Source organism: Abramis brama (assembly GCF_963993115.1).
Source record: "Abramis brama genome assembly, chromosome: 5".
In the NCBI taxonomy this organism is placed as follows: Eukaryota; Metazoa; Chordata; class Actinopteri; order Cypriniformes; family Leuciscidae; genus Abramis; species Abramis brama.
The window spans coordinates 21,018,090-21,031,929 of record NC_139967.1 but is presented as its reverse complement, the minus strand read 5'-3'; the positions used below and the strand labels follow the sequence as shown (position 1 = coordinate 21,031,929).

Here is a 13,840-nt window from a genome sequence, read left to right as displayed (position 1 = left end):
GAACAGTTATGCCATCTAATGACGAAAAGCTGAACTGCAGGTGAAAAATTTTGCATCTCTGAGGAACAAATTTGCCAAAAATATAATTATTGTTATTATTATTCATAATACAGTTGGAATAACCTATGGGTAAAAAAAACAAAAAAAAAACTACAGTGATCATTCATGAATGAATTATTATTATTAATTTTTTTCAAATGAATCGGACAAACTGGTTAAGGACCTGAATCGTTTCGCGATTCAGTCTAAATCATTCGGACAGCTCAATCACGGACTCAATTAATTGTTTCTCACTCCGTGAGACGGTTAACAGGACAGAGAACAATAAGAGCGCTGGATGAAGTGGATTTACCTACAATTATTAAAAAAACAAACCTGCAATCTATTGTTTGGCATTGATGAAGAAGGTCTTCATCAAGTTCAACACCTGCATATGCGGTGAACGACAGCAGGTACCATAATATTACCATGTAAACATCTATTTGTTACAGTCTATGCTGGTAATTAAACATTAGGGGTGAGAGGGGAGTGTTATAACAAGGGGTCATAGTAGCGTGTTATAGCAGCGGCTCTACGGGGACTCAGGGGCTCAAATGTAAAGAGAAAAAAGGGATATATAGTAGGCTAGCCTAGGCTTATACCGGTCAAAGTAAGTATTGGTACCGGTCAAAGTTTGGACACGTTACTATTTTTAATGCTTTTGAAAGAAGTCTCTTTTGCTCATCAAGCATACATTTATTTGATTAAAATACAGAAAAAAACTGTAATATTGTGATATATTACTATTTAAAATTATGATTTTCTTTCTTTTTACCTTTTATACTTTTTTCAAGATTCTTTGATGAATAAAAACTTTAAAAAGAACAGCGTTTATTTAAAATATAAATATTTTGTATCAATATATATATACCGTTCAAAAGTTTGGGGTAATTTTCTTTTTCTTTTCTTTTTTGAAAGAAATGAATAGGCAAATTATATTCAGCAAGGATGTGCTAAATTGATAAAAAATAAAAAGTGATTGTAAAGACTTAAAGAATAATTTCCATTTGAATTCAATTATGTTCTTTTACATTTTTTAATTCAACAATGAATTCTGAAAAAAGTATCACAAGTTCCAAAAAAAAAAATATTAAGCAGCGTAACTGTTTACAACATTGATAATAAATCAGCATATTAGAATGATTTTTGAAGGATCATGTGACAATGAAATAAATTATATTGTAAAGTATATTAAAAAAGAAAACCATTATTTTACATTGTAATATTTTTTTTTCTGTAGGCTATTTTTGATCAAATAAATGCAGGCTTGATGAGCAAAGATACTTCTTTAAAAACATTTGAAAAAAATAGTAATGTCTACAGATTTTTTTACCTGTACTGTACATACTATTATATATATAGGCCTACTATTGCTGCATAATTATAAAAAATGGTAATATAATAAAGTCATTTTATGTCACCATTCCACTTCACATTGTCCAATGAAATTTGAACTTGTGTCAGATGACGATTGGTCGGTGTAGCTATTATAGGCTACATGACAAACAGGCATCAATTTAAAATATGTGATATGTTGATTTTTAATCACATCGACACACTTTGATTAATGAAGAAAAAACGTGTAAAAATTGGTTTATTTTTCCTACCGTCGAGCCATGTGTAGGCTAGGCCTACTCACTGAAACCATATTTTGGCTCGAGAGCATATTAGGTTCCAACTTACCGAGCAGACTGTGAAATAACTACGTTTACACTAGTGCGTTTTCGTTTTAAAACGCATAACTTTTGTTAGGTTACGCCTGCCGTGTTTAAAAAAAAAGTTCTCAGGTCACCAAAACGCCGTTGTCATGTAAATAAACGTCCAAAACGCATTAAAAGTTTTCTGTTTTCAGTTGAAAACGCTGTTGTGTAAGCGGCCCCTAAGTTAATAACTAACGATTACAACGGAAATGAATAGTTTAAAAACTTACTGGACAATGACTTTCTTCTGCTGCTGTAGCCGACAGCCAAAACAATTGTTGCATTCATTTCCTATTATCACTGTAGCATGCTTTTGAAGCATCTGAATTGTAAAAAGCGCTAGCCTATAAATGAAGGTGACTTGACTTGACTAATGAAAATGAAAATAAAAAATGTAGATCGAAGAACAGGACATGTGACTTTTGAAAACACACCTGGCCTTCTTAGCACAGCCGGTGATGAGCTAATTTTACCAGCCTCTGCTAGTGTCTGCTCACAGGGGAGCAGCTCCCACACCAGACACTGATGCAGTTGCTTAGAATGCTTTTTATAGAAACTGGTCTGGATGTGAATGTGAACCTATGCCAAGACTGATCTACTCTTTTTAACCCCGCATACCACATCTTTGGAGAGGTTACTCGCAAACCAAACTTTACCTATATATATATAAATATATATATATATATATGTAGGTTAGATAGATAGATAGATAGATAGATAGATAGATAGATAGATAGATAGATAGATAGATAGTAGCTTGGAGGATTAATTCCCCATTCATTGTAAACTGCATTCTCCAGTACATTTTTCAAAACGAATTATTTTGTGCTCCACAGAAAAAAAAAAGTCTTACAGGTTTGAAACCACATGAGGTGAGTAACTGATGACAGATTTTTTTTTATTCATTCTTGTGTGAACTAATCTTTCAAATGAAATCCTATGTGATATTAATGCATTCTGCTGCATAATGACAGTCTGCACCCATTTTTGAGGTTAGACAATCATGTTTGCAATTGTTAACATGATAAAAGAGATTCTTCACAAAATGAAGGCCACATTTCTTTAAGAATAAGGAGAGCATAACAAATGACAACAGCTGATATTCAATGCTTGTTATGTAGAATCAGTTCAGCTGTACTGAAAGGGAAAATAGATGGCTGTCAGATAAAAGACAGCAAACAATATCTTGTGGTGAGAAATGAATTTAGAAGGCTGCATTAATTGAGGTTAGGTTAGAAGATTACTTTTTTGTCTTTTGTGTAACATGACGTCTTGCGTGCATGTTTTTGTGTCGGAGTACAGACACAGGATACATCACTTATATACTGTAGATGCATGCATGTAATTACAACTTCATTGCATCTCTTATTTTAGTTCATTTTAGTGGATTTTAGCTCATTTTTATGTAGCTCAGTGGCTCATTGTGTTTGAGAATGTTCAGCTCAGTGTGTCTGTACGACAAAGTGTGTGTCTGTGTTTTGTGATGAAATGCTATAGCATTACAGCTCAGTGCGGTCTGCAGCCAGTAAAACGTGGTGTTGCCATAGTAACCGCCTGAGATGTTTTACCGAAATGCCCTTGTCGACCTGATAGCAAAACATGCATATGAAATGTAAAATTATGACAGCATGTTTTCATACCACAGCACACTAATAATCTGCTCTTCCGTGGTCAAACAACATTTAAATACTTCTCAGAAGCTTGTCAGATATTTGATTACATTTGATAAACTTATTTGATTAATTAAACAATGGCTTCTATAATGAAGCTGTTGCCATGGCAAATATACATGAACAATGTTGCATCTTAAAACTGCATCTTATTTTAAACGGACACTTGAGAGGCACATTTCATTCATGAAAATGATGGAGAATAGTAAAAGCAGGAATATGACTCCATACAGGGATCTCCGATGGCAGATGGCAATGTCACCTCATAGGAAAGGTTGGCAATTTTTTTAAACTGAACTTTCATAATAAATTTAAAATCAGTTTACAAAATAGCACATGGCATTATGTAGAGTGGATATTACTTACTAGTATAACCTATACTTGTAAAAAGTTTATTTGCTGTTATACTATACTGTTAAGATAAAGTTCTAGTAGAAATATGCAAAACACGTGGTCAATTTTTTTTATTGGTGTATGTGACCCTGACACAAATTTATCAGTTTTATCTCAAGGTCTGTTTTGTCTATTATTTATTTAGTTATTGATAAACAGACTTGAGTGAATAAAAATGCATAACATCTCATTTCAGCACATTTTCACACCCGTCCCAATTCAGGCACAGCATTACATCTCTCAGGTCTGACATCAACCGATCATATTTGACCAAGAATAGAATTCTATATATGACACTGCTGACCCCCTACAATAATACAGCATACAAATGATTAAGTATAAGGCATGACTTTGAGCTGAATGTAAAGCTAATTTATAAGTTAAATGTCTCAATTCTCAATGGGAAGCAGACAGAAACGGTTATGTTTTAGACTATCTGGTAATATTTATAGCCCCAAATGATTTCAACAGAATCTCTACGCTCTTTTATGTTTTAAAAGCTACCAGACGCAGATACAAACATGCCATTAGCCAGTGTGTGTGTGTGTGTGTGTGTGTGTGTGTGTGTGTGTGTGTGTGTTTGAGAGTGTGTGCAACACAATATTAACTACCCTGGAATCCTCACAAGATGTCAGAAAAGCTTGCAAAAAACCATCTGCATACAGCATAAAAATGGAGCCCGGTTCTTTTAACAGAGGGGCGTTTAAAAAAGACTGAACAAGAGCATAAAAGAAAGGGAGAGGGGAAAAGGAAAAAAGGAAAAGAAACCAGATTGCGACAGTCGATATTAAAACATGCAGTGAGTGAGAGAGAAAAGGAGAGAGAGAGGGGGGGGGAGAGAGAGAGGAAAACGAGCTGCAGGCCTTTCCACGGGGACAAACTAACAGAAAGGCTTCTCGCAGTTCTCCTTTCTCTCTCTCTCTCTCTTTCTTTCTGCTCTCTCTCTCTCCCTCTCTCTCTCAACATCCTAACGGCAATTGATTTGTGTATGAAAAGCTGGGCGCTTTTCGCCCCCCTTTTGGGCTGTGCGTTTTGAGTGATCAGCTGATGAAGAGACTGGCTGCGCGCTGCAATGCTGGTTTGCTAATTCTCTCTCCTCCAGACTGGAGCCAGCCTGGAGACCACAGTCAGGTAAATCGCCCTCTTGCTTTCTCTCTCTCACTCACTCTCTCACCCTCTCTCTCTCTCTCTCCTTCTCACTTGCTCTCTCTCCTGCATAGAGCACACAATCACACCAGGCTTCAGCACATGGGCACACAGACAGAAAGTGAGAGAGGGAATGTGTGTGTGTGTGTAGGTGTGATCTGTGTCTGCTGAAGGAAAACATTGCCCAGACAAATCGGTTGTGTGCGTCCTGACACCTCTTTTTTTTTCTTTCTAGAGGTTATGGGAACAGGCTTGTGTAGTGTAACAAGGTTTTTTTTTTTGGGGGGGGGGGGGGGGGGGGGGGGGGGGGGTGTTTGTTTTTTTGCATGTTGCACCAAATATAGACTTTTCTGAATGTGCTTTTTGCAAACACCCTGCATGTTTTGTGTGCAGCGGTTCAGTTGTGCGCCTGTGCATGCAAGCGTGTGTGTGTGTGTGTGTGCATTCTGCATTCCATTATTATGCTGTTGATTATTAGGCCTCCTTCCTTCCACATGGTCCCCTGGGGTACGTGTGAATAAATGCTTTCCGTGTGTTTCTCTGCGCTCTCGCGCTTTCACATTTCTCTTACGCCCGTGTTGAGGACGTTTGCATGAAATGCTCGCGTACTGTGAGGGGCTGTTCTCTCACTTCAGTACATCTGCGTATTGTTTTGTCTGATTTCTTTGCATTTTAAGTATTTGAGAGCGTTCTGTGTGCGTGTGTGTGTGTTTGATGTAGACATCAATGGATGGCGCTGCCCGCATAGCGTCATACTCAGAATTCATATTTTCATCCCTCTCATATGCTCTCTGCGCCAGCACTTGCTACGGCAGGAATATCACTGCACTTTAATTGCCTTTGTGTAAAACACAGACTCGGCAGCGCGCGCGCGCGCACACACACAGTGAATTATGCTTTTGCTTATTCTCACACGTGAGGCGTGTGCATGTTCATAAGCGGCGGCGTGGAGCCTCGTCTCGTGTTTACTGGAACACGTTCAGTGGACGCTGTGTATGGTGAAGTAATGTCAGGCGGAGATGGGCATTGTCGTAAACGTCAATCATTTCATTCACAATGGGAGTGAAGTTTAGTGTACCAGCATCTCTTGCCTCCCCCAAAACCCGTGTGTTGTACAGAACTCGTAATATATTGCTAACTAAGTGATGCTTTATCAAATTTAAATGGAGGTTAGAGGGCACTGAAGATTGAAGGCATCTTGCCTGGTGAGACATACAGCCAAGATAATGATGATCTCTGTCAATTTGGACCTGGAAGTGGTCGGATGAAAGGCCAGAAAGTTTATTAAACTGCTTAGTTATTTAATGTTAACTATCTTGGTTTGATTATTATTCACTCTTAAAAATAAATATTCTTTTATTCACAGCTGTGGTTCCGTGATGAAGCTTTTAACATTGAACCTTTCCATTACACAAAAGGTTCTTTAGATTATTAACATGTTCTGAAAACTTCTTTGGTTAACCAAAAATAGTTCTTCTATGGTATTCGTTGCAGCGAATCCCCTTTGGAAACTATTTTTAAGCGTGTTTAAAATGCACCAATGCAAATATCCTAACTCCTGCAAACTTCTACATGTTCATAGTGCATGAATTGCCAGAAAATCTTTAAACTGTGTTATTTGTGGCAATCCATGGCATAATGTCGATGGCACACAGCTAACCAAACACGGAATTAAAATGAACTTCTGCCATGATTATTAATCCCTCCATATGTCTTAAGAATATACTGTAATGAGTTGCAAATTCACATGCGCCATGCATTTAATAAAAATTCGCACAATAATGTCCCGAATAGCTCTTACATGCATTATATCCTAGAATTTTAGAAATCGTGTCCTAAACTGTAACTCAGTAGCTATTTACTTTGCATTTGTTAATGCATTAGGTACCATGAATGAACAGCCATTTTATTTATTAATTTTGGTTAATTTATACATAATTTATACATCTTTATTAAATGTATTATGAAAGAACATGAATTTACAATGAACAGTAAGTTAACAGTCACCTAGATTATTAAATCCTCTCTATGAGAATTATTCATTATTAGTTCATACTTATAAAGTTAACCTTATCTAAAAGAAAAATTAACAAAAAATCACTTCTCTTTCTTGTTAACTGGCTAACATTAAGCAGGTTATTCAAGAGAACCAAGACAATTCTTAGTTAAAGGTATTATTTTATTTTTGATCTTAGAATGTGCATAGTGAGGATACTTTTCAGTTCCAGTTCATGTCCAAATCCCTATTTCTGTCACACCCAGTAGTGCTCAACAGTGTTCCCATGGATCATGTCTTCTCCTCAGTCTCAGGCTATCCAAAACGGAGTGTCTGAGGTTATGGAGGAGGAAAGCAACTTGAAGAAACGAAAAAGCGATCAACAAGGCAACCAGGGCTCTGAGACTGGTCAGGAGGTGGTGGAGAAAGTAAAAAAGCGACGGGGCCGCCCTCCTGCCGAGAAGCTGCCCCCCAACCCTGCCAAGCTCACAAAACAGATGAACACCATCGTAGACATGGTCATCAACTACAAGGACACGTCAGTACTTAAACACACAGACTTAATCGGTTGTTCTGTTTTTATTTCATGACAAATAAATCGTGACGCTAAAACTTGACGATTTACAAAAGACTTCAACAAAGTTTTGAGTTCATACTTTTTCCCTTTAGTCAGGTCAGTGCACGTGTACTTCAGCATGTCAGACAGCACAATAAAATGCGTAACAGCTCTTTTTTTGTGCCTTTTCTTGAATACACCTCCGTTCTACAGGTTGGGCCGACAGATCAGTAAAGGTTTTGTCCAGCTGCCGTCAAGAAAAGAGGTGCCAGAGTATTACGAGCTCATCCGCAAGCCAGTCGACTTCAGGAGGATCAGGGTGAACTTGAATCGTTACCAATTACACAAATCTCACCTTCTGCTTCCATCATTCCCTTTTCCACCAGACCATTCTTCACTCTTTTCCATTCTTATCTCCACATCACTGACACCTCTTTCAGCTCAAAAAACACATTGATTTTGCTTTTGTCACACAGGTTGTGTGTTTTTGCTGATTGGGTTTTAGAGTGATATGCAGGAGGCAGAATTTTTACAGGTTCGATAAAAAAAAAAATAATAATAATAATTACTTTAAATGTTCCGCAGGTGTTTGCATTGAAATGGATAAAGCAGGGAATTTATGAATGACTTTTGTTTCGGTCTTCTGCTCTCTTAAACTAATTACTTTGAATTGATCCTGGTTTTGTTTATGCAGGAGAGAGTGCGTAATCACAAATACAGGTGCATTGCAGACCTGGAAAAGGATATCATGCAGATGTGTCACAACGCTCAGACGTTTAATCTGGAAGGATCTCAGGTGTGCCTGAAGAACATGTTCTTGGATCATTCATCCTTTAAAAATACTTTCTAAAAACATTTCAAAATCTTTTGCATTTTCTCTGCATTACAATAGTATGTATACCCTGAACTTTTCTCACTTGATTAAAAATACCACATTGGTATTTTAATTTTTTTTTATGTTGCAGAAGTTTACACAGATGTTTTATTTTCTGTATCTATGACCTTTTGAGCTATCTATGTTCCAAACCTGTATACATTTCTTTGTTCTGTTGAACACAAAGGAAGATATTTTAAAGAATGTGGGAAACTGAACAGTTGACTTCCATAGTATTTTTTTTTTCAATGGAAGTCAATGGTGCCCCAAAGTGGCCTGGTTACAAACTTTCTTTAAAATATCTTCCTTTGTGTTCAGCAGAACAAAGAAATGTATACAGGTTTGGAATAACTTGAGGAGGGAGTAAATGATGACAGAATTTTGGGGTTTAACACTTTTTTAGTTGTCAATATTCACATTAAACATTAAAACAATTACTTTAGCAGTTAACAAGTGTGATAAATGGGTCTGAATATTTTTGCAAGGCAAAAAACTGTTTCTATCAGTGAATATAGCGGATGAATTGTATCGAGATCGTTAAATGTCTCTCTATATCTTAGATCTTTGAAGACTCCATTGTTTTGAAGTCTGTTTTTGAAAGTGCAAGACAGCGAATAGTGGAACTCAGTGAGGAAGACAATGATGCTGTTGGAAGCAGTGAAGCAATTGGTGGCCATCATTTTAATCTAGAGGGTAATTCAAAACGCATGCTTTGCCTTGTCCAGATTGAGAGAAAATGCTTATTAAAATACGTGGAAATCTGACGGATGCAAATAGATGATAATCAGTGCAACCCAAAAAGACATAAATGCTTGAAATAGTCTCTCTCTTTTTACGACTATGAATCAAAATCACTCAAATTATTAAGGATAAAGTGTTTAAGGTATCATGTAAGTAAAAATGTTTTTGTCTTAAATGCTTCTGTTTCAGAGACGACAAATCCCAAGCTGGACAAAAAAAAGGAGAAAAATAAAACCAATCCTAGTAATTCCAGCCCAAAGGAGATGGTCACAAACAGTGATGAAGACATTGGCCAAGAATGTGAGAATAACACAAGAGGACTATTGAATTAGACCCCAAATGACAGCCTCATATATTGTATGCCATTTTCAGTCCAATTTTCCTTGATGTTTCGCTCAAGGATTTGCTCCAAATTTGACCTCTCATTATATTGGTTGCTTTAAACACCTTTATAAAAACCTTTTTATTCTAAAAACAACATTAGTATTGCAGTGCTTCTGCAGTGAGGATTTTCAAATTGGCATTGTTTTCATGCATTTATATAATGTAAATAAATCATAAACCCAAAACAGATAAATCATGGTAAAGAAGTTCTGTAAGTTCAGACTGCCTGGAAACATTCTTTTTCCCCCCAAGGATGGGAAATGGTGGTATGATATTGTATGATCATTTAAAAAAAAAAAAAAAATGCATTCAATCTTTTAAAATGCGATAAGCTGTGCTAAATTTGCAAGCTATTATGTCTCTGTTTCAGAGAATTTTTAATCTGTGTTTTTTGTGACTATGAGCACTTTGTCATCATCTCTTTGTACGTTTCCCTTTCTTTCATTACCTGTCAACATCTTTGAGAAAAAAAAGTTCAGATTTTTTATCCAGCAGCTCTTTATCGCTCTTTAGTTTTCACAGGATCATAACTATCTGTACATAGAGGAACTTGGGGCATAATGGCAATGTATTCTTTGGTGACAGATCAGATACTGCCCTCAAAGAGAGGCACCTATTGATGATAAACGCTTGTGTGTTCAGTTTATGATGGATGGCAGAGTTGTGTGTTTGTGGACAGATTCTGACATGAAAATGTATGTGGTTTATATGATGTAAAAGGGCAAGGTTTGAGACATCATCTTGAAATAAACATTTTTATCAAACCACAGGCCTAATGAGGTTCAATTTCTTCTCTTGCTTTGTCAGTAATCAAAAGCTGTTTTACGGCAGACTTCGGATTCTTCAAAGCAGGTTTTATAAACTGTGAACTTTAAGCAATACAACAATATGCTAGTTCATGTTAGTAATTTAGTAATCTGGCTTTCTAACAGTTTTTCTCGATTGCTAACACACTATAACTGATTCAGTTGGCACAGTTTCCCAAACCATTCATTCAGTTCAAAACAAAGAATCATTTCTCAAAAACGTTTAATTCATTTCACCTGTTTTCACACGCATTCCAATTTTCTAGATTTCTGCAAAAATCTACACAACATACCCTCCTTTTACACAGATATAACCATGATCTCATTCATAAAGCACAAACATAACTCAAGCACATTTAACCATGAGTAAACATTATAGCAAAACTGATGACACACAGTATAGAGAATCTCAGGATAATAGGGCCAAAGGTGATTGTGCTTTAGAAGATGAATCCTAAAAAGAGAGAACAGAAAGAATCATCAACGGGTTTTATACTTACACGTACAGTATAATTACAGTAAACGGTAAATTTTACTATTCTATGTACAGTAAACTGAAGGGTTTCACTTTATTTTGATGGCCCCTTTAACACATTTTTGTTGACTACGTTGCACCATGTCTACTAACTCTCATTAGAGTGTTAGTAGAGTATTAGTAGACTGGTATAGGGTTAGAATAAATTGACATGTTGCAAAGTTACTTGTTAGTAGAATGTCTGTTGAGGGAGCATCACAATAAAGAGTTAGCAGATCAAAAGGGACCAATAAAATAAAGTGTTACCAACTGAACACATTCTACACCCTCAAACTCGTGATTGTCAAAATGTATTTGTAGCCAATTTTTTTTTTTTTTTTTTTTTACATGTACTGTAAATAAAAAATGTTTAATGTATTAAATTAATTTAAGAATGCATCAGTGACAGTAATGATATATATGTATGATCATCATTATTATTAATCATTATTGATGCAAACTTTACATTATATTGTTAAGGGTTTTTTTTATAAATTGGTAATTTTATTCAGCATAAAAGATAGGAAAATAATAAAGAATTGATTAATAATGTTAAGTTCTCATAACAGTCTCTCCTATAAAACTAAATTGAGAATTGAGTTTGTCAGTTGGTTGTAAATCTCAGAGCATATGTCAATATAGCATTTGTATAAGGCATCTAACTGTATATTGCCTTTATTTTATGTGCAATCTTCACTTTTGATGCAAACACTCTTTGTATTCTCATCTGAAGCTGACACAAGCACAGAAGATGGCCCTCACATATTTTAAGCACAGTCCAGGACAGATATTGGTTATTAAAGCAGGACTATTTTTTGTTCTTCGGTGCAATGCATGGTTATGTGATACACAATGTGAAACACTGACAGTTTTGTACAAAATATTTTTTCTCTGTGACACCTCAGGGCAATGATGTGCAGTTAGGCCTCATTTTCTATGTATTGTGCAAGACATGAAATATAATCCCAGAACAATTGTTTTTAGGTTAAAAACCTTAATAAGAAACCGATTTAACAAATCAGGGTTGGGGGTTGCTAACCTTGTTTACTAAAAAAGTATCAATTAATTTTTTTTTTTTAAATGCAAAGACCATGCATGATGGGTAAAGCCTAGAAAAGGTCAAAGAAGAAGAATATGCATGAACCAGGATGCAAAGACTCTCCTAAAATTATTTTAATGATTTCACACACACACACAAAAAAACATAATATTTTGAGTTTCTGTTGATTAAAATCTCATTCTATTTTGCTTAATTACTTCAAATTACTTTAAGTTAAACCAATAATTATTTTTTCAATATGAACACATTATATCCACTTATTGTTTTGTGTGCAATATTTCTATGTAAGAAAATATTTTTCTTATTAATTGAGATATAAATATATTTGAGCATGTTTGTTATGTATTACAAATATATTTGGTAATCTAATTAAGTTGCTCTGAGGCATAACTAACATTTGATTATGTTTGTGGAAATTTCTTAATAATTATACTGTTATAGCTAAACCTGCAAACTTTAATTTAGTAGGTTTATTTTTTTATTATTTTTTATCTTATTGGGATATAATAATCAAACTAATTATTTTCCTGCATGAACTGTGAAATTGGCTAATTGGCAGTGGCAAAAGTATATCTTTTTTTTAATTTATGATGTTAGCAGGCTGCTAGTGGTATAATTACAAAATGTTGGTCTGGTATTATTGCTTAATGACCTGAGCTGTACAGCAGTGGATATGTACAAATTGTACAACAGAGTACAATAGAGTGAAGTCATTAAAATCTAGAGAATAATTTAAGGTTTCAATTAATTCAGGTTAGAACTGGTGAAGCACAGTGGATAAATGAGCTATTTGTAGAGTTTGTTAGAGCCATTTAGCCATTTGTAGTAATTGTACAATTTACAGCAGTTGTTAATAAGGTTTTATTAACCAAAGGTTTTAATGAAGCTGTTGCTTGGACGTTGTAGTACATTTTTATTTGAAATGTATTAAGGGGGATTTTTTTTTTTTTAAATAAGCTGTACATCATCTTCAAATGCAAAAGTTACTCCTTTTCTAATGTTGACATTAATATGTTACTTATGTTGGGTGTTTAGTTTGTTATTCCTTGGGGGGGGAAAAAGACTTTTCCGAAATGCCTATTTACATTGCTCTGTTCATATAATGATTTAAACACATTAGTGATTTAATTAGGCATTTAATATTTGTAAGGCCATTTTAGTGTTACATCACAGTGCATTACGACCAAAAATGATAGTCTTGTCTTGGGGAAAATGGTGCACTTTTAAAAATAAAGGTTATTTTGATATTTTGCAGCACCTGGAACTAAATGGAACTAATTAATTTTATGGAATCATAATAGACTTCCATGATATCATGCTATAAAACCCCTTTTTTCGGACAATTATTTGTAATTGTTTGTATAATGATGAAGAATATTCCACTAGATGGCGCCAACAAACAAAACTTACAGTAGCTCTTTTGTCAGAATCAAACTTGGCCTCAGATGACAAACAAAACCTAAAAATACACAAACTACTTTCCTGCAGTGAACACTAGTGAGATCAGTTCAAACCACTGTAACAAAAACCTCTTACTAGGATTTAGGAATAGGCTACGTTTGTAGCTCAATGTCTATTACAGTATACAACAAAATAAAAGAGTGCATAAACCATAAAATACAACAATGAGCTTTAGGAAAAATTAATTGCAGTACTGTAAAGTGATCTTACGGTTGATGAAAAGCACTCGAAAAGAAAAGTTCAAATGCCATAAAATTAAACATGAAGCATGAACTCGCTATGCAACACAATACAGTATAGGCTACCTACTGTCAATTACAGTAAAAAAAAAAAAAAAAGGAAATTCAGCATCCTCTGCACCTTCAGCCAAATTTCATTACAGTTTACAGCACTACAGTATACAGTTTCTTGGTCTTCTGACAAAATAAGTTTTCTGCCTATAATTGGCTATAAAATCATGAGTTTGTGGGTGTAGGCTATACATAAAATAGTGAAATTTC

At 35.1% G+C, this 13,840-nt stretch overlaps 1 protein-coding gene across 2 annotated transcripts; it reads left to right on the top strand.

Moving 5' to 3' along the window:
* The first annotated feature begins 242 nt into the window (after positions 1-242).
* Positions 243-10,265, top strand: LOC311083719 (putative global transcription activator SNF2L2). Of its 2 annotated transcripts, XM_084115475.1 has the most exons (7): positions 243-452; positions 2,576-2,611; positions 7,253-7,482; positions 7,714-7,819; positions 8,195-8,296; positions 8,935-9,067; positions 9,305-10,265. In XM_084115475.1, the coding sequence occupies exons 1-7, from the start codon at positions 399-401 to the stop codon at positions 9,445-9,447; spliced, it is 804 nt and encodes a 267-aa protein (XP_083971601.1). In that variant the 5' UTR covers positions 243-398; the 3' UTR covers positions 9,448-10,265. The 2 variants fall into 2 exon arrangements, with proteins under 2 accessions (XP_083971601.1, XP_083971602.1); XM_084115476.1 differs by lacking the exons at positions 243-452; positions 2,576-2,611 and adding an exon at positions 3,065-4,933.
* Positions 10,266-13,840: the final 3,575 nt, after the last annotated feature.

What these genes read in the sequence shown, in the direction of transcription:
- LOC311083719 (XM_084115475.1), top strand. Translation starts at nt 399, where the DNA reads ATGAAGAAGGTCTTCATCAAGTTCAACACCTGCATATGCGGTGAACGA. An exon ending in TTAATCTGGAAGGATCTCAG is followed by an intron (nt 8,297 to 8,934) that starts GTGTGCCTGAAG and finishes TCTATATCTTAG; the next exon opens with ATCTTTGAAGACTCCATTGT. An exon ending in CCATCATTTTAATCTAGAGG is followed by an intron (nt 9,068 to 9,304) that starts GTAATTCAAAAC and finishes CTTCTGTTTCAG; the next exon opens with AGACGACAAATCCCAAGCTG.